This window comes from Odocoileus virginianus, chromosome 4 (assembly GCF_023699985.2).
Source record: "Odocoileus virginianus isolate 20LAN1187 ecotype Illinois chromosome 4, Ovbor_1.2, whole genome shotgun sequence".
In the NCBI taxonomy this organism is placed as follows: domain Eukaryota; kingdom Metazoa; phylum Chordata; class Mammalia; order Artiodactyla; family Cervidae; genus Odocoileus; species Odocoileus virginianus.
The window spans coordinates 88,747,560-88,767,549 of NC_069677.1; the positions used below are offsets into that span (position 1 = coordinate 88,747,560).

General features: G+C 41.8%; 1 protein-coding gene across 3 annotated transcripts in view; it reads left to right on the forward strand.

Annotated features, from left to right (window-relative positions):
* Positions 1-593: 593 nt before the first annotated feature.
* Positions 594-19,990, forward strand: part of PIK3R4 (phosphoinositide-3-kinase regulatory subunit 4) — an 85,021-nt gene continuing 65,624 nt past the window's right edge. For 2 of the 3 annotated variants that reach the window (XM_020894745.2, XM_070466992.1), the window contains exons 1-5: positions 594-1,045; positions 2,012-2,796; positions 11,948-12,081; positions 13,197-13,779; positions 18,007-18,141. In XM_020894745.2, the coding sequence (XP_020750404.1) occupies positions 2,064-2,796; positions 11,948-12,081; positions 13,197-13,779; positions 18,007-18,141 (1,585 nt within the window). In that variant the 5' untranslated portion in view covers positions 594-1,045; positions 2,012-2,063. Of the gene's footprint in view, positions 1,052-2,011; positions 2,797-11,947; positions 12,082-13,196; positions 13,780-18,006; positions 18,142-19,990 lie in introns of all 3 variants that reach the window. The other variant, XM_020894747.2, reaches the window with a different exon arrangement.

Genomic DNA, 19,990 nt, shown 5'->3' on the forward strand with positions numbered 1-19,990 from the left:
AGATGGAACCTACATCTCCTGCATTGGCAAGTGGATTCTTTACCACTGGGCCACCAGGAAAGCCCAACCTACCAAATACATAAATTTAAAAATACAAAGAATACAAAAACAAGGGCAACTGCTTCTCGATTATGATTTGGATAATAATCTAAGGAGTTATATCAATTAAATAAGAGTGTGTTTTAATAAATCCCCAAACTGTGGCATGACACGTGAGCTTAGTCGCTCAGTGGTGTCTAACTCTTTGGGACCCCATGGACTATACAGTCCGTGGAATTCTCCAGGTCAGAAACCTAGAGTTACCCACAGGCCACCAGGCTCCTCTCTGTCCATGGGATTCTCCAGGCAAGAATCCTGGAGTGGGTAGCTGTTCCCTTTTCCAGGGGATCTTCCCAACTCAGGGATGGAACCCAGGTGTCCCGCACCGCAGGTGCCTTCTTTACCAGCTGAGGCACCAGGGACATCCTCCTGTTTTCTTCCTCCAAGATCCTGGAACCAGGCCACGCCCCCCGGTTTCCTAGCAACCAGCCCCGCCCCCCGCGCTCCTCCTCCTCCAGCCTCGCTCTGACGTCACTTCCTCTCCGCCACAGGAAGTGGGGCCCGCCGGCGGCTTCTCCCGGGAGCTCGGCCCGCGAGGCGTCGCCGGGCCGCCGTGGGAGGAGTGGCGTTTCCCCGGGCCTTGGAAGCCGGCCCGTCCTCCGGGCTCCGACTCCCGCTGGTGCGGGGAGGCCCTGGCGGAGTCACAGGACCTTGACGGTTCAGGCCCGCGCGAAAGGACGGCGAGGCCCGGGAGCAAGTGGCCTCTGAGGCGACGGGGCTGGCGGGCCCGCTCCTCGGGCGCTGGGCTCTCGTCAGCCGCGGCCCCGAGAGCTCCCCTTGCAGGCCGCCGGGGTCCCGGACGCCTTCCGCGGCTCCCCCGCCCTCCCTCTGAGGGGGCTTCGCCCGGCTGCTGGGTCCTTTTGCCGCCCAGACCCCGACGGGACCAGCCGTGAGCTCCTCGTGAGGCAGCGAGCCGTCGGCTTGTGACACTTTCCACTGCCCTGGGGTAAAGGTTTGCATGTGTGCACATCCGTGCGTGCTTGTGTGCCTTCATTTTCTGTAAGATCTGAGCTAGGAGAACCTTGGGCTGTAATTGGCAAGGAGGGTATTTTGATTTCCTGCAAGATCCGAACTAGGAGAACCTTGGGCTGTGTTTTGGCAAATAGGGTGTATTGATTTACTTTTCTTTAACATCTCTGCCAGGGGTTCTTCCTTGTTGTTGTTGTTGTAAACCAAACAGCTCTTCTGCCTTCAGTTAGCTGAGTGGGAAGGCGCGCTGGAGTTAAGGCTGGATGGGTCCAGGATATGGTGATGGTTTGGGTTTTTTTTTTTTAAGTCACTCAGTCTTGTGCGACTCTGCGATCCTGTGGACTGTGTAGCCTACCAGGCTCCTCTGTCCATGGTATTTTCCAAGCAAGAGTACTGGAGTGGGTTGCCATTTCCTTCTCCAGGGGATCTTCCCCGCCCAGGGATTGAACCCAGGTCTCCTGCCTTGCAGGCAGTTTCTTTACCATCGGAGCCACCGGGGAAGCCAAGCCTAACCTGTTTGTATTTGGCGATTCTTAGTTAGATTTAAGATGTGCTTGGGTTTCCTATTCAAGACTGCAGACTCTTCTTGGACTAATAACTGTGTCATATAGCACTTTGGTAACTCTTTCAGCCCCAAGCACAATACTGAACACTTAGTAAAGACTCATTGAATTTTAAGTATCAGTATCAGAAAATACACTTTATGATATTTCAACTTAATATTGATGGGGTCTGTTTTCCTGTAAGCTGGAAAGGATGACAAAATAACAAGATCTTTTAAGATAAATATGTCTGAAATTTAGAGGCTGCCAAGAAGTTAAGTACAGTCCTGTGGGGTGGAAGAGGAATATGATACATCTACCTTGTAGAAGGATGCCACATAAAAAATTGTTTCATTGGTTCTTTTTTTTCCTCTTTTCCTTTTCTTCTTTCTTTTTTTCAGAAAATTAAGTGTTGTACCCTAACTTGCTGTCTCGGAGGTGCTTGCTGCCATCATGGGAAACCAGCTCGCTGGCATTGCTCCCTCCCAGATCCTTTCTGTGGAGAGTTATTTCTCAGACATCCATGACTTTGAATATGATAAGAGTCTGGGGAGTACTCGGTTCTTTAAAGTTGCCCGAGCGAAACATCGAGAAGGCTTGGTGGTTGTGAAGGTCTTTGCAATTCAGGATCCCACGTTGCCTCTCACCAGCTATAAACAAGAGCTGGAGGAACTGAAAATCAGGCTTCATTCTGCCCAGAACTGCCTGCCTTTCCAGAAAGCTGCCGAAAAAGCTTCTGAGAAGGCAGCCATGCTCTTCCGGCAGTACGTGCGAGACAACCTATACGACCGCATCAGCACCCGTCCCTTCTTAAATAACATCGAGAAGCGCTGGATCGCTTTCCAGATCCTCACAGCTGTGGACCAAGCACACAAATCCGGCGTCCGTCATGGGGACATCAAGACGGAGAACGTGATGGTCACCAGTTGGAATTGGGTTCTTCTAACGGATTTTGCCAGTTTCAAGCCCACTTACCTTCCAGAGGACAACCCAGCAGATTTCAATTATTTTTTCGACACTTCACGGAGGAGAACTTGTTACATTGCTCCCGAACGTTTTGTCGATGGTGGATTGTTTGCCACAGAGTTAGAATATATGAGAGATCCTTCAACTCCACTTGTAGACTTAAACAGCAATCAGAGAACAAGAGGAGAATTGAAGCGAGCAATGGATATCTTTTCAGCAGGTATTTGAGTTGGTGAACTTTGCTAAGGCAGGGATGTGCATTTATTTTTTATTGAATTTATTGAATACATTTATAATTTATATTATAATTATAATTTATATTTTAGTTATAAATTTATTGAATTTATTGAATACAGAAAATTAACTTTTTGGTAAATCCACCTACTCTTCAGACGGATGCATTATTTCATTGGATGTGTTTTAAGTACCTAGAAAATGCAGAGTGGTCCGCTTATTCAGATGTTTAAGAAATCTTTGAATTCTTTATGGGTCAGGCACTGTCTTAAGTGAGAGACATGAATAATTAAGTTTCTGTTTTCGAGGTGCTTACACTTTAAATGGAGAGATTGATATGATATTGAAAAGTGATTTCAGTGCACTGTCATTTGCTGTGGTAGTGATACGCTTAGGGTACTGTTATAGGAACATATGAATACTTAAATGAGTCTCTGGTGGTGATGGGTAGAGAGGCAGAATCAGGAAAGGCATCTTTATTGGTAGGGTGATATTTAAGCTGAGACCTGTAAGGTAATTACTGCTCAGATGCTGAGTTGTGGTCGACTTTTTGCGACCCCAGGGACTGTAGCCTGCCAGGCTTCTCTGTCCATGGGTTTCCCGGGTAAGAAATACTGGAGTAGGGTGCCACTTCCTCTTCCAGGGGATCTTCCTGACCCAGGAATCAAACCCGGAACTCCTGCATTGCATTTACCACTGGGCCACCGGTGAACCCAAAGGTGCTTTGAGCGTGCATGCATGCATGCTAAAGGTTGTGTGGGTGGAGTGGGTTATCGTGTACTCCTCGCAGGGGCTCTTCCCAACCAGGGATGGAACCCAGGTCTCCCACATTGCAGGCAGATTCCTTCCTGTCTGAGCCGCCAGGGAAGCCCAAGAATACTGGAGTGAGTTTCCATGCCCTCCTCCAGGGGCTCTTCCTGACCCAGGAATCGAACTGGGGTCTCCTGCACTGCAGGCAGACTCTTTACCAGCTGAGCTGCCAGGGACGCCCGAAGGTACCATGCATTCTCCTTATCATCTCAGAAGGTTAGAAGTGTGTCTGCAAAGCATGAAGAGAGCCAGATCTAGTCTGTTCAAGAACACTTCTCTTCCCCTGGCTTGGGAAATCGAGTTGGGGGGGGAGGCGGATACTGGTCGCTGGGCTAGGAGACACACAAGGAGGAACAGATTGGGGGTGGGAAAATGCTGAGGTCTGTATTAGATGCTGAGTTGAAGGTGTCGGGGGATATCCAGGAGAAGATGTGTGACAGGCAGTTGGTTACAAAGGTATGGTGCATAGAAATTTGGGACAGAGATAGAGATTTGATAGTTACTAGGAAATAGTTACTGTAGCCAAGGGGATGCATTTGTAGTCAGAGAGTTTGTGAAGTGATTCTTCAGTGCTCTTGGCTCCCCTTAGAGACTCTGATGAAACCAGTCACGTCCTTCCTTGGAAAAAAGTACCATGCATTCATACTACTATTTACATACACAGACCATGTGAAACTTGGTCAGGCTTCTAGGCTATGTATGAATTTCTGGGAGGAGAAGTGGGCTGAGGGTGGTATCCTAAGGAATACCATATGAACTCAGTGCCATGTTTTGTAAATTTTGCAAAGGTTGGCTTTTTTTTTCTCACCTGTAGGTTTCCTACAAAGATACTATAAACTGAGTTGTATTTTAGGTTTTTAGGAAAAGTGACAATGAAGTGTTTTTCATCTAGGCAGATGAATGATTTTGTTGCCCAGGGTTGTTCCTCTGTTGGTGTTAAGCCCACTAATCTGCGTGCCAGGGAAATACTCAGGGGCGGTGTTTCTGATGAGACGGTGTGGATTCCGGGTTGTGAATGCTAGAAATGTCATGCACCAAAGTCCCAGCTTGATGTAAATTTTTCTTGAGCCATTTTTACATATTAAGTTCTGTAAGTAGGACTCCTCCAGCTTAGAGATGGGATCACTTTTTAGCTCTGCTGCTGCTGCTAAGTCGCTTCAGTCGTGTCCGACTCTGTGCGACCCTGTAGACGGCAGCCCATCAGGCCCCCCGGTCCCTGGGATTCTCCAGGCAAGAACACTGGAGTGGGTTGCCATTTCCTTCTCCAATGTGTGAAAGTGAAAAGTGAAAGTGAAGTCGCTCAGTCCTGTCTGACTCTTCGCGACCCCATGGACTGCAGCCTACCAGGCTCCTCCATCCATGGGATTTTCCAGGCAAGAGTACTGGAGTGGGGTGCCATTGCCTTCTCCGACTTTTTAGCTATAGGGGATCATTTATAACTTTTTTAGTTATGATTGACATATAACATTAGTTTTAGGTGTACAGCATTTTGATTTGGTGTTTGTATATATTGGGAAATGATCACCACATCTGCTGCTATGCGTGCGTAGTTACAAAATTTTTTTTTCTTGCGGATGAGAACTTTTGAAGTCTACTCTGTTGGCCACTCTAGTCACTTTGCTGTGCATCTACATGACATAGTTGTCTTATAACTAGAAGTTTGTTATAGTTTTTAAATTTCAGGGGTTGATGAAGGATTTATATTTACCTTTCTGTGTGCTTTTTGGTTTTGTAAAGTTAATTCTCACTCCACATTTGTTTTTCCAGACTGTAGAGCTATACGTTATTTTGGTTGAAGATAGGCCCTTTTCATTTCTTTGAAAGACGTGGGTGGGTTCCCCTCTGGTGGCTCCTAAGATGTGATTTAGGGTCTTTGGGTTCGAATGTTACTTTTCTGCATCTTGATGCACATCCATTGTTCCTGCTGCTGGTTTGAGAGAAGTGTGTATGTTCTATCTATGGTGACACGTGTGGGCAGAGCCTTTTTTGCTGGAGATCTTTCCTTCATCCGCTCGACAAGCATCTGAGTGCCCGTTACGTGTGCTGTGTATGTGTGTTACTGCTGTGTGGATGTTGGAAGTGAGGCGTGAACACGACTGGGAGTTTCTGCACTCAGTGTGGGCGGGGCGAGAGGATACAAAGGCAAAGGAGTAAGAAAGTTAGTTTGCTTAGTGACAGGCACTGTGATGAAGCGCTGTGACTGGTGAGTGGATGGCAAGAGCTGGCGGACGCAATGAAGGCCTCCCCAGAAGGTGACATTTGGCGGAGATCTGAGTAGTAAAGAAGGGCTTGGTGATGGTAAAGGCAACTTGCACAAAATACCACCCAGTAACACCTCTTCCAGAACACCATTTTAAAAGTTTCGAGGAAAAAAAAATCCTATTTTTACCTTTATATTAGTTTGCTAGGGGTAATATGACAAAAATACTCCAGACTGGGTAGCTTAAAAAATTTATTTTCCCCAGTTCTGGAAAGTTCCCTCAGAGCCTGGAAGTTCAGGACTAAGGTGCCGGCAGGGTTGATTTCTCCTGAGGACCCCATCCTTGAGTAGTTGCAGGTGGACGTCGCCTGGTGGTCATTCCTCTCGTGAGGACTCTAGTGTGTGTGCCCTGAGGTGAGCACATGGACACCAGTCAAATGGATTAGGGTCCCACCTTCACGACCTCATTTAACCTTCATTACCTCTTCAGAGGGCTTCCCTGGCGGCTCAGGCAGTAAAGAATCTGCCTGCCAACGCAGGAGACACAGGTTTTATCCTGGGTCAGGACTGTCCCCGGGAGAAGGAAATGGCAGTCCACTTCAGTATTCTTGCCCATGGATGGAGGAGCCTGGCGGGCCACAGTCCATGGGTTCGCAAAGAGTAAAGGCCCTTCTTCAAATGGTCACATTCTAAGGTACTAGGTGTCAGGGCTTCAGCTCAGGAATTTAGGCGAGTGGTGAGGGACATAGTTCAGTCGGTAAACAACCTCCATTTAGTTGTAAATAGTTTTTCTTTCTAACTTTTTCTAGTATTTAAAAATAACTTCAAATTAAAAAACTTAAAAAACTTGCAGAAATAAAAAAAGTACATAAAACACCCATAAATCCTTTACTCGGATTCACCTGTTTTTTTCAGTTTCATGCTTTTTCCAGTTGCTTTATTGCTCCCCAGCTGTCATCGCCCCTCCCCACCCGCCACGGCCCCTTTCCCCAAGTGTTTAGTGTGTATTTCCTAAATCCCAGGTAGTCTCTTACATAATTCTTATGTAGCTGTGTGTTGTAATTACCACCTGCAGCGAATTTAACATTGATACAATAATCTACACTTTTTATCCTCATTTTGTATCTGATCCGGTAATGTCTTTTACAGCCTTTTTCCTGCTGCCCGACAGGACCCAGTCTAGGATCAGGTATTGCATTTAGTTGTCTCTTCAGCTTCATTTAATCTGAAGCATTTTCATAGCCTTTCTTTGTCATTATAACATTGGCATGTTTTTAAGAATGTCTTGCCCCTTAAATTTTTAAAGATTATTTTCATGCTCTCTATCTAGAATAATAGACTCACAATAATTTGTAAGCATAACAAAGACCCCTTTGTCCAGCTTCCCCCAGTAGTGACATTTTACATGACTGTAGTACTGTATCGGAATCGGGAGTTGACACTGGTGCATTACTGTTGACTAGACTTAGATCATCTTCAGTTTTCATCAGCTTTTACCTGCAATGTGTGTGCGAGCTCAAGCCCACCTCCTTCCTTTTCAGTAGAATGGTTCTCATTTTGGATGTATCTGCTGATCTTTGTGATTATTGTTGTTGTTCAGTCACTAAGTTGTGTCCGACTCTTCTCGACCCCATGGACTGCAGCACACCAGGCTTCCCTGTCCTTCACCATCAACCGGAGTCTGCTGAAACTCGTGTCCATTGTGTCAGTGATGCCATCCAACCGTCGCATCTTCTGCTGCCCCCTTCTGTTTTCTTCAATCTTTCCAGAAACAGGGTCTTTACCAGTGATTTGGCTCTTCGCATCATGTGGCCAAAGTATCGGAGTTTCAGCTTCAGCATCAGTCCTTCCAGTGAATATTCAGGGTTGGTTTTTCCTTTAGGATTGACTGGTTTGATCTTCTTACTGTGCAAGGGACAGCACCACAGTTCAGAAGCATCAGTTCTTCAGCGCGCAGCCTTCTTTATGGTCCAACTCTCACATCCTTATATGGCTACTGGAGAAACCATAGCTTTAACTATACGCATCTTTGTTGGCAAAGTGATATTTGCTTTTTTATATATTGTCTAGGTTTGTCATAGCTTTTCTTCCAAGGAGCAAACATATTTTAATTTCATGACTGCAGTTACTGTCCACAGTGATTTTAGAGCCCAAGGAAAGAAAATCTGTCACTGGTTCCACTTTTTCCCCACCTGTTTGCCATGAGGTGTTGGGATTGGGTGCCGTGATCTTAGCTTTTTGAGTGTTGAGTTTTTAAAACAGTTTTTTTCACTCTTTTTTTACCCTCATGAAGAGGCTCTTTAGTTTCTCTTCACTTTCTGCCATTAGAATTGTATCATCTGCATATCTGAGGTTGTTGATATTTCTCCCAGCAATCTTGATTCCACCTTGTAGTTCATTCAGCCCAGCACTTCGCATGATGTACTTTGCATAGAAATTAAATACTCAATGGTGACAATATACAACCTTGATGTACTCCTTTCCCAATTTTGAACCAGTCTGCTGTTTCATGTCTGACTCTAACTTTTTTCTTGACCTGCGTACAGGTTTCTCAGGACACAGGTAAGGTGGTCTGGTATCTCTTGAAGAATTTTTCGGCAGTTTGTTGTGATCCACACAGTCAAAGGCTTTTGCGTAGTCAGTGAAACAGATGTTTTTCTGAAATTTCCTTGCTTTCTCTGTGATCCACTGGATGTTGGTAATTTGATCTCTGGTTCCTCTGCCTTTTCTAAATCTAGCTTGTACATCTGGAAATTCTTGGCTCATGTACTGCTGAAGTCTAAGTTGAAGGATTTTGAGCATTGCCTTGCTGGCATGTGAAATGAATGCAATTGTTTGGTAGTTTGAACATTTTTTGGCAATGCCCTTCTTTGGGATTGGAATGAAAACTGACCTTTTCCAATCCTGTGGCCACTGCTGAGTTTTCCAAATTTGTTGGCATATTAAGTGCAGCACTTTAACAGCATCATCCCTTTGGGTTTGAAATAGCTCAGCTGGAATTTCCTTCCTGAGGTCCACTTGACTTCACAGTTCAGGATATCTGACTCTAGATGAGTGATCACACCATCATAAGTTATCTGGGCCATTAAGACCTTTTTTGTATAGTTCTGTGTATTCTTGCCACCTCTTCTTAATCTCTTTTGCTTCTGTTAGGTTCCTACTATTTCTGTCCTTTATTGTACCTGTCCTTGCATGACATATTTCCTTGGTATCTCCAGTTTTCTTGAAGAGGTCTCTGGTCTTTCCCATTCTGTTGTTTTCCTCTGTTTGCACTGTTTGTATAAGAAGTCTTGTGATTAGATTCAGGTTATTCATTTTCAGGGCTTCTGTGTAGGTGATGATGTCTTTATACTGTGGTATCTGGAGCAAATGGTATGTATTGGTGATGTTTATTTTGATCATGTGGTCAAATTCTTGCCCAGTTTCTCCTATCTGTAGTTACTTTTTGTTTTTGTTTTTAATCTCTTGCAGTTAGTAAGCAACCTGTGGGAAGAAACTTTTAACACCATGTTAGTATCCTGCCAGTCCTCATGATTTCCTCTTTGATTTGGCATCTGTTAATCATTCTTGCCTTATTTGATCTTTACTGTGATGGTTGCAAAATGATGATCTTCCAATTCCAGCACCTTCCACCATAGGCCTTCAGCATTCTGTGTGCTCAAGTATCCTCTCTTTCCCTTAATTTGTTTATTATTATTGGTATGGACTCTTCTGGAGAAGGAAATGGCAACCTACTCCTGTAAGCTTGCCTGGAAAATCCCATGGATGGAGGAGCCTGGTGGGCCACAGTCCATGGGATCACAAAAGAGTTGGACACGACTGAGCGACTTCACTACTACTGCTATGGACTCTTCAATTCCTACCTGCAGTTTGCTGATATTCTTTGGAGGATTTTTATATCAGGGATATTAATGTATAGTTTTCTTTAATTATGATGCTTTTGTCTAGTTTGCTACTAGGGTAAGATTGGCCTCATGGAATAACTTGGAAAGTGTTCCTTCTCCTCTGTGTTTTGTTAGAATTTGTCAAGGATGGCTGTTAATTATTTTAATGTTTGGCAGAATTCACTTGTTTAGTTGGCTTAGGTTTTTCTTTGTGGGAGGTTTTTAATTACTAATTGCATCACTTTACAAGGTCTATTCAGATTATCTTTTAAGTCACCTTTGGTAATCTTTATCTTTTTAGGAATCTGTGCATTTGATTTAGTTTGTCTAATTTTTGGCAGGCACACATTCGTTTAACTTATTCCCCTAAAATCCTTCTTATTTCTGTGAGGTTGGTAGCAATGTCCCCTTTTCCTGTCTGACTTCAGTAGTCTGAGTCATGTCAGCAAACGCTTGTCAGTTGTGTTGAGCTTTTCAGTGCACGAGCTTTTGGTTTTGTTAATGGTCTCTAGTGTATTTTATACCCTATTGCATAAATTTTCTCCCCAATTTCTGGTTTTCCTTTTCTTCTTTTTCCTTTGGTTTCAGTTTGTTTCTCAAGGTTAAGATTAGGTTATTGTTTCGAGCTTCTCTTTTACAAGATAGGTGTTTATAGTTTACATTTTCTTCGAATGCTGCTTTAGTTGCATCCCATACATTTTTGTATATTGCTTTCATTTTCATTTATCTTAAAGTATTTTGTAAGTTTTCTTTGGTCATTGGTTATTTATGAATGTGTTGTTTAATTCTACGTATTTGTGAATTTTTCAAATTTTTCTTCTGTTACTGATTTATTCCATTCCATTGTGGTTTGAAGGACATAATTTCTATGATTTCAGTCCTTTAAAACTCACTGAAGTTTGTTTTATGGTCTAGCATATGGTTTTATCTGAAGAGTGCCAAATGTACTTGAGAAGAATTTTGTATTCTGTTAGATGGAGTGAGTGTTCTTTGATATCCATTAGATCTAGTTTATAGTATTGTTCAGTTCTTCTGTTTGCTTTTTGCTTTGGTGTTCTTAATAACTATTTTTAGTTTTTTTATTATAAAATTTGATACTATATGGATAGAAATTAAGAAATTTATTGAATGTTTATTATATATCAGGAACTGTCTTAGTCGCTAGAGATCTTTTAGTGAACAAAATAGACAAAAATCCCTATGGAGTTTGCATTCTAGTGGGTATGTGGACAGTAAAGAAATAAATGCATAAAATATAAAATGTGGCATTTGGTGCTGTGGGGAAAAACAGCAGGGAAAGGGGATTGTGCTAGGTGTTGAGTGTGGGGTAGTTGTGTTAGGTGTCTTGCAGTTTTAAACTGGGCAGTCAAGAAATGCCATATTGCTAAGATGACATTTGATTCAAGATCTGAAAGAGGTTTAGGTATAAGCCATGAAGATTGTCGATGGAGTTGCATCCCAGGCAGAGGGACCGGCAGGTGAAAGGCTGTGACTCAGGTTGTTCAGCAGTCTCCTTAAAACTTGTTAAATGTGTGTCGTGATGTTTCAGTGAAACGGCTTTGTCTTTTTGGGAATGTAGGTACATTTCTTGTTGGAAGATTATGTAAGTGCACAACGAAGGGTATCTCTTTTTTTCCCCCTTTAATCTTACAACCACACTTCTTAGCACTTCCCATTTTATAATTGTGTGTGTTTGCTGGGTTTACTTTCTCTCTTCTAGAATAAGAGCTTCATGAGGGCAGGGATTTTATCTGTTTCATGCACTGTTAAAGTCTAGTATGTGGTAGGCACTGATAACTTTTTGTTTAATGGTTAGTAAATGAGTTGTCAGATATGACTTCTCAGTAGCTTCTTATGAACTTAATGTGTATAAAATCGTAATAGAAACACTGTATTATGACTTTCAATCTGTCCTTGTCTCTCCTAATATGTGTGTATATATAAAGTATGTGTAGTACATTTGTTTTAAATTGTTGAACAAGGAAGTAATTTTATTTAATTTTTCTAAGAAGGAGAAGAATTAAGTAGGCCTTTTTTGACTTTGTACTTTTGGAAACTGATGATTGGGCAGTAGTCATTTTTTTCTGCCTTGCTTGATTGTAGTTGTATGTTACATTAAAGAAGTTTTGTACCTTGAGTTTCATGAATTCTCTGAGTTCTTGATTTGTATTTGATTTGGATTTGATTTGATTTGTATCTCTTGCATTTCATTTTTAATGGAATTATTCCCTGCTGTTTTCCAGGTTGTGTGATTGCTGAGCTCTTTACGGAAGGTGTGCCTCTGTTTGATCTCTCTCAACTTTTGGCCTATAGAAATGGGCAGTTTTTCCCTGAACAGGTGCTGAGTAAAATCGAAGATCGCAGTATCAGAGAACTGGTAACTATGCTGCAAATATTTACCGTAATGTTTTAAATAGAATTATATTCTTCCTTTTATATTAGTTCTCTGGAACATTCTAAATTTGTGACAAGCAATAAAGCCCCATAGACTAATATAAGCCTTCTATCATTTTTAGTTTGTTAGGCAGAAATGTATAATTCTTCCCCCTTCTTAGACACAGAGCTCATTTGATTGTATATTACAAACACACATGCATACACACACATCTTTCCATTAAAATCCTAACTCTGCTGACAGATTTGGAAGGAAATAAGGAGGTGCTTGGGCATTACGTTGTCCAGATAGAGCTTGCTGGTAGGTAATGAAGAGGATAAATATCTAAAATGAGGAGACAGGAGAATAAGCTTGAGTGTAATGCAGCAGTAGCAGGGCATTTCATATAGAAGCAGCTAGCTTTGTAGACCTCCCTTGATTCTGAGGGCAGGTCTGGCGGGGGGGCTGTTGAATCACCCGTTAGTATAGCAGATCAGATGTGAGGAATTCTGGGAGGTCACCTCAGATGTGTATCCACACTGCTGTTTGAGGGGATTTTTTTTGCAGCATTTGCTATAGTAACTGATGCATCTGATGATGAGTCTGAGCCACTGAAAGGTATATGGTGTCTTTCAAACATTCTTTAGTAAGGTAGGGAAACGTGCATTTAGATTTCTTTTAAAAGTGGCAAATATTAAAAAGTAAGATGCTCTAGAGGAAGCCAGTTTAGCTCACGTCCAGTGAACAGTACACTTGATTTAGGAGCTGGCATACCTGTCTGTCCTCGGTGTGGCGCTCATTATCTTGTTCTGTTGGCTAAGTAACTTTATGAGTTTGGGCCTACCTTTTCTTAGCTGTAAACGGAATGAATTCGACTACTTTTTAAGACTTGATCCTCTTTATGTGTCTGGACCATCTAGAGTACGTTACTCCGATAGTAGAGTCACATTTTACTCAGTAGTCAGGTTCTAAAAGTAGTTTGAAAGGTGAAGATTGGAAAGAGTCAGTATTACCTCAGAATCCCTTTAAGTCACGTGTAAGTTGCTCTTCTAGCTTTGGTCTGATTTAATTTGCTTTTCTTAAATGTGTGTTTTACTCCCATTCTCCCCCTGGTGTAGGTAACTCAGATGATTCACCGTGAACCAGATAAGCGTTTAGAGGCAGAAGATTACTTAAAGCAGCAACGTGGCAATGCCTTTCCTGAAATATTCTACACTTTTCTTCAGCCCTATATGGCCCAGTTTGCCAAAGAAACATTTCTTTCAGCAGATGAGCGTATTCTGGTTATAAGGAAGGATTTGGACAACATTATTCACAATCTCTGTGGACACGATCTGCTGGAGAAAGCGGACGGAGAGCCCAAGGAGAATGGGCTGGTTATCTTGGTGTCAGTTATAACTTCCTGCCTGCAGACCCTGAAATACTGTGACTCCAAGCTTGCCGCTTTGGAACTTATTCTCCATCTGGCCCCAAGATTAAGTGTAGAAATTCTTTTGGATCGTATTACTCCTTATCTTTTGCATTTCAGCAATGACTCTGTTCCCAGAGTAAGGGCCGAAGCCTTGAGGACGTTAACTAAAGTTCTTGCTCTTGTGAAGGAGGTTCCTCGAAACGATGTCAACATTTACCCAGAGTACATCCTGCCAGGCATAGCCCACTTGGCCCAGGATGATGCCACAATTGTCAGGCTAGCCTACGCTGGTAAGAGCTTATTGTCACAGTAAATGACCACTGACATCCTGAAGTTAGTAACTGACCGTAACACCTGTTGTTTCTCTGATATTTTTGGAAATTCGAAAGATAACCTTAAACTTTGGTCCTTGAATTATTTGTGTACATCTTGGTAATATTTATAGCTGATCTGTTCATGAAACTCAAGCTTTGTGTGTGCTCTCATTATTTGAAATGATCAGTTGTTAAGTGAAAAATATATAGCACAGAATTTTATGACTTTACTGGAAATATTATATTTAATGTGGAGTAAGATGTTTGCAACTATGTGCTTCTGATCTAGTGTCTTTGGGCTTTCTAAAGTTTCGCTGAACAGATATGTTTGCTTGAATACTAGTATTAGGGTATTACAGTCTGTTGCTATTGAAAAAGGTTAATTTTGCTGGGTAGTTTGGTGTTGAAAGGATCTAGCCTGTTATAGGTTACTGAATTTGAAGGTTCTTTCAGTTTCCCTGGTGCTCAGACGGTAAAGCGTCTGCCTGCAATGTGGGAGACCCGCGTTCAATCCCTGGGTTGGGAAGATCTCCTGGAGAAGGAAATGGCAACCCATTCCAGTATTCTTGCCTGGAAAATCCCATGGATGGAGGAACCTGGTAGGCTACAGTCTGTGGGGTCACAAAGAGTCAGACACGACTGAGCGACTTCACTCACTCAGTTACTATGATGCTTAGAAAGTGTGACTTCTTTGTGGTGAAGTGGGTGTGTCACATTAACACATCTACCTGTTTTTGTAAATAATTCTCACTCATAAAATCAAGTGATACAGATTTTAATTTTTAGCTCCCTAAATTAATTTTGAATGCTTATTTCTGCATGGAAAATGTCATTGAAATATTCACATAATTCCATGATTTATTTCTAAGGTATAATCTGATGGAAATCAGGAATTCTGAAGTCTTTGTAAATAGTATGTGACATATGTGTGGTGATGATAATGTCTCTTTTTTGAAAGATTATTATTAGTGTATTATTATTTAGTATTATCAGTTCATTATTTTATGATTTACTTGTTATTTTCATAGAATGTGAGAAATGATCTTTGGACTCCGTCTTTATGGCTACACACATCCACATAGTGATTGGTGCTTGTTGGCTTTTTAAAAAATATTTATCCATCTGCCTATTTATGGTTTCTGATTTCCATAGCTGTATAGGTGTAAATTTTAGGCTTAGGAAATTCAGAATTTCTTTTAAGACATATCCAGGTTTATTATTTGGAACCAAGCATGTTTATAATTCACTTGGTAAAGAGAAATACAGTTGACCCTTCAACAACATAGGGCTTAGGGATACTGACCCTCCACAAGGTTGAAAATCCTCTTATAATTTATAGTTAGCCCTCCGCCCATGGTTCTGCATCTGTGGATTTCAGCCAGCCATGGATTGTGTGATGCTGTAATTTAATTTAATGTTGTATTTATTAACATTATTTAGTAATATAAATATAAAATATTTGATATTATTTAATATTAATATTTCAGTTTATTATTGAGAAAAATTCAGATGTTCAAGGATCAACTTAATTGTACTGAATAAAATTAAAGAAAAGCCTATGGTTTTTAAAAACAGGCTGTGTTTTTTAGACTGTTATGAGCTACTTTTGGCTGAGTGTGTCAGTCTTTTCTCAGTTGTAGTGAATAGGTAAGATTCTAATGTGTAGGTATTATATTAATATATCATATTTACATTCATTTACTAGCAGTCATAGCATAAAAACAGTAGCGACTCTTTATTGAAAAATCTGCTTTGTGTAAGGGCATGTACTGCTCATGGTTGCAAGGGTTAATTGTATAAGATACAGCGATTCTGAAATGGGTTCTGGATTCTTTATTTTTTTTAATTAATTTAACTGAAGAATAATTCCTTTACAATATTGTGATGGCCTCTGCCATACATCAGCATGTATCAGCCACAGGTATACGTGCGTCTGCCCCATCCTGAGCCTCCCTCCCACCTTCCTCCCCACCTCATCCCTCTGGGTTGTCCCAGAGCACCCGCTCTGGGTGTCCTGCTTCATGCATTGGACTTGCACTTGTCATCTGTTTCACATTTGGTAATGCATATGTTTCAGTGCTGTTCTCTCTAATCATCTGTTGGTACCGTCTTTCTAAATTCCATATGTTTCCGCATTAATATACAGTGTTTGTCTTTCTCTCTCTGACTTACTTCACTCTGTGTAATAGGCTCCAGGTTCTAGGTTCTGGATTCTAAGATTTTAAGGTCTGTCTAGCTGTTGAAGCTGACACCCCAGTCTTGAGCAGTAGGTATTAAGAGTGTCTTCATTTCCCAGCTGAGGAGTTGGGGAGGGGAGAGGCTGAGGTATACCCCCAGAGTGTACCAGGCCTGGTTCTTTTTCAGTTCTCAGAGCTGTGGGTGTGGACCTTGACTTTGAGGCACCCTGCTTTTATCTGTCCGCTGGTCTCAGGGTGAGAGGCCGTGGTGACCCAGGGTCAGTGCCAGGACCTTGCAGTGCCCCGTGCCACCCAGCCATGGTGAGCCGTGGTGTAAGCATGAGAAGGCTGTGTTTCTGCATAGAGTCAGAAGTCTATTTGAACTTGTATGGCTAAGTGTCATTAAACCACACGTGTCAGTAATGATAAATGTTTAAAAATCAATTAAAATTTTCTTTTTCATAGTGTTTCTAAACTCAAGAGATGCTGCTATAGATTTGTATCTTGTGTAAAGTGAACTGACAAGTGTGCTGTGGTTTATGAGCATAAATGGGGAGATAAGTAATAGATCTATTCAGACTTGAGAGGTGCCCAGGAAAAGAAGAGACTTTTCCTAATAAAGATATTTTCATTAAAGTGGGAGTATTCGTCTGGAATCATCAGAGAACGGTATGGAATTCGCCCGTCTCTAGGGTGAGTAGGTGCTGCAAGGTGTCAGTAACTTGTTTGCTTAGAGGTACATTTTTGTTCTATTCAGAAAAGTGTTGAACCTAGCAAGCCTAGGGGGTGGGACTCCATGATGAAGGGGATCGCTGTGTTTGATAGACTAAAAAACGTCAGTTATGGTGGGATGCATCTCTATTTCAGAGATGTTAAAAAGTGAAGAAAAAGTGACTCTTAGAATGAACAGAAGGTAGTTCATGTTCAGTGCCACTGACTGCTGAGAAGAGAAAGTATGTCTCTGAGGGTGTGGTCACATATAAAGCCTGGAAGTGAGAGGGGAAGGAGAGAGACCGGAATACATAAAGATGGGAGGAGGAGGAGGAAGGTGGAAGCCCAGAGCAGATAGAGTCAGCAGCAGGTGTGGCAGCAGCACTACGGAGCAGATGTTCTCACAGCGGCGAGGAGCGGGGAGTAGTCTCAGACGATCAGCGAGAAAGGAGAGGAGGCGGGCCACTGCAGGGCCGTGGCAGACAGCGTCCCACTTGTTCACAGGATCCCTGGGGTCACTGTAAAGCAGTCCCTTAAGAGTTGATGCGTGTGGGCCTCGGAGGGAGTCCTGACTCAGTTATGTGTGAGGAAGCTGAGACTCAGATTGGCTGAGCAGTCAGCTCTAAGTGTCGGGGTCGAGGTCTGAGCCAGGCTCTGGGTGATCCTAAAGGTCGGCTTTTTAATTTAATGTGAAATGTGTTTCTCTGCTAGCCTGTTGCGTGTCTCTTACTCAGCATGATGCTGTTGAAGAGATAAGTCTTTGTGGAAGAATTAAACTTTTTTTTTTGATTCAAATGATTTGAGGGCTATATTTTGGTTATTTGGTATTTTTTCCAGTTTTACTGAGATGTAATTGACATACATCACTATATAGTTTTAAGATGAACAGGATAATGGCCTGATTTATATATATTGTAAAGTGATTACTGTAGTAACTTTAGTTAGCACCCATCGTCTCACAAAGATATAATAAAAAGCAATGAAAAAAAATGTTTTTCCTTGTAATGAGAACTCTTAGGATTTACTCCAATAACTTTCATATATACCATATAGCAATGTTAACTGTAGTTATCATGCTATACATTTCTGTATTTTTGAAAGAAGTTTATGTTTTATTAAAACTGGTAGTTTGGGTATAGTTGTAGATTATGAGATCAGTCACTAAAAGTCAGATTAGGTTAAGCGCTAACTTGGAAAGTCCTGCTTTTCTTTAGTTTCATGATTCATTATTTTATGTATTAAGGTTCAGGGAAGGTACGTTATGAGCGTTATACAGACTTATGATTATAATCGCTATGAATTTCCCCTTTTATAGAGAACATAGCTCTGCTGGCCGAGACAGCTTTGAGATTCCTGGAGTTAGTACAGCTGAAAAATCTCAATATGGAAAATGACCCCAATAGTGAAGAAGCAGATGACGTCACACACCCCAATGGAAACTATGACACAGGTAGTATGATTTTTCTCTTCTGAATTTTCTGTTAATTTATAATGAATTGCTGTTACTTAGAATGTGAACTTGCAGCAAACTCTCTTTTATAATTCTAATGTAAAATGAAAGAATACCAGATGTATAGAGGGAAGGATTCCTATTGTTTGACTGTTCTCTTCTAGTCATTCTTTTGCATTGTTATCTAGCCAGAAAGTGACAACCTGTCACCACAGATTCTCAGCTCAGTAGTTTTTCAGCCAGAATTGACTTGTGTCAACAGCAAAGATTGCTGAATTATAAAATAATTATAGGATAAAGGAAAAAGCATTGACAACACCATAGCTAAGGAATCTAAACCTTTCCTACTTATGTGAGTGTATTCTGACATATACTCAGTCATAAACCGTATTTATTTCATACTACCTATGATTCTTGTATCAAAACCCACACCTTTTATCATAAAGGAACAATGTAATGGGGAAGTCTGTAAGCTCTGTCCCTGGCTCACGTTTCTCTACATCCGTACAGCTTTTTAACAGGCTTTTAGTTAATGTTTATTGTGTTAAATATTTGTAAGTCAAATAATATACTAAGATGTTTTCTAAGATATTTCTAGTTCAGAAAAACTAGAGAAATCTACTTTTCAGATGGGGCAACAGTGGAAACAGTGGCAGACTTTATTTTGTCGGGCTCCAAAATCACTGCAGTTGGTGATTGCAGTCATGAAATTAAAAGACGCTTACTCCTTGGAAGAAAAGTTATGGCCAACCTAGACAGCATATTAAAAAGCAGAGACATTACTTTGCCAACCAAGGTCCGTCTAGTCAAGGCTATGGTTTTTCCAGTGGTCATGTATGGATGTGAGAGACGGACTATAAAGAAAGCTGAGCGCCGAAGAATTGATGCTTTTGAACTGTGGTGTTGGAAAAGACGCTTGAGAGTCCCTTGGACTGCAAGGAGATCCAACCAGTCTATCCTAAAGGAGATCAGTCCTGGGTGTTCATTGGAAGGACTGATGTTGAAGCTGAAATCCAATACCTTGGCCACCTGATGCGAAGAGCTGACTCATTGGAAAAGACCCTGACGATGGGAAAGTCTGAGGGCAGGAGGAGAAGGGGATGACAGAGAATGAGATGGTTGGATGGCTTCACCGACTCAATGGACATAAGTTTGAGTAAACTCCAGGAGTTGGTGATGGACAGGGAGGCCTGGTGTGCTGCGGTCCACAGGGTTGCAAAGAGGTGGACACGACTGAGCAACTGAACTGAACTGAAGATGGCTGTAGTGTCTCATTTACTTGTTAAATGGATCATTTTATGCAACAAATATTATTTGGAATTGAAGACACTGGAATAATTTTAAACTTATAATGTATCAGAAAGGAAATTCTCAGAATTACTCGGAAAATAATACTTTTGTACATTCTATAAGCATGTAATTGGACTGTTTATTTTTTAAAAAATATTTATTTGGCTGCATTGGGCCTTAGTTGGGGCACTCGGAATTTTCATTGTGTCATTGGGATCTTTCATGCTGGTGCACGGGCACTCTAGTTGTTGAGCATGGGCTTAGTTGCTCCAGGGCATGTAGGATCTTAGTTCCCTGACTAGGGTTCAAACCCATGCCCCCTGCATTGCAAGGTGAATTCTTAAGCCCTGGACCTCCAGGAGGGAGAAGGCAGTAGCACCCCACTCCAGTACTCTTGCCTGAAGAATCCCAGGGACGGGGGAGCCTGGTGGGCTGCTGTCTATGGGGTCGCACAGAGTCGGACACGACTGAAGCGACTTAGCAGCAGCAGCAGCAGGACCACCAGGAAAAGTCCTTGGACGTTTTAAGTAATGAAGTTAGGCAATAAAGCTTTTGGGGA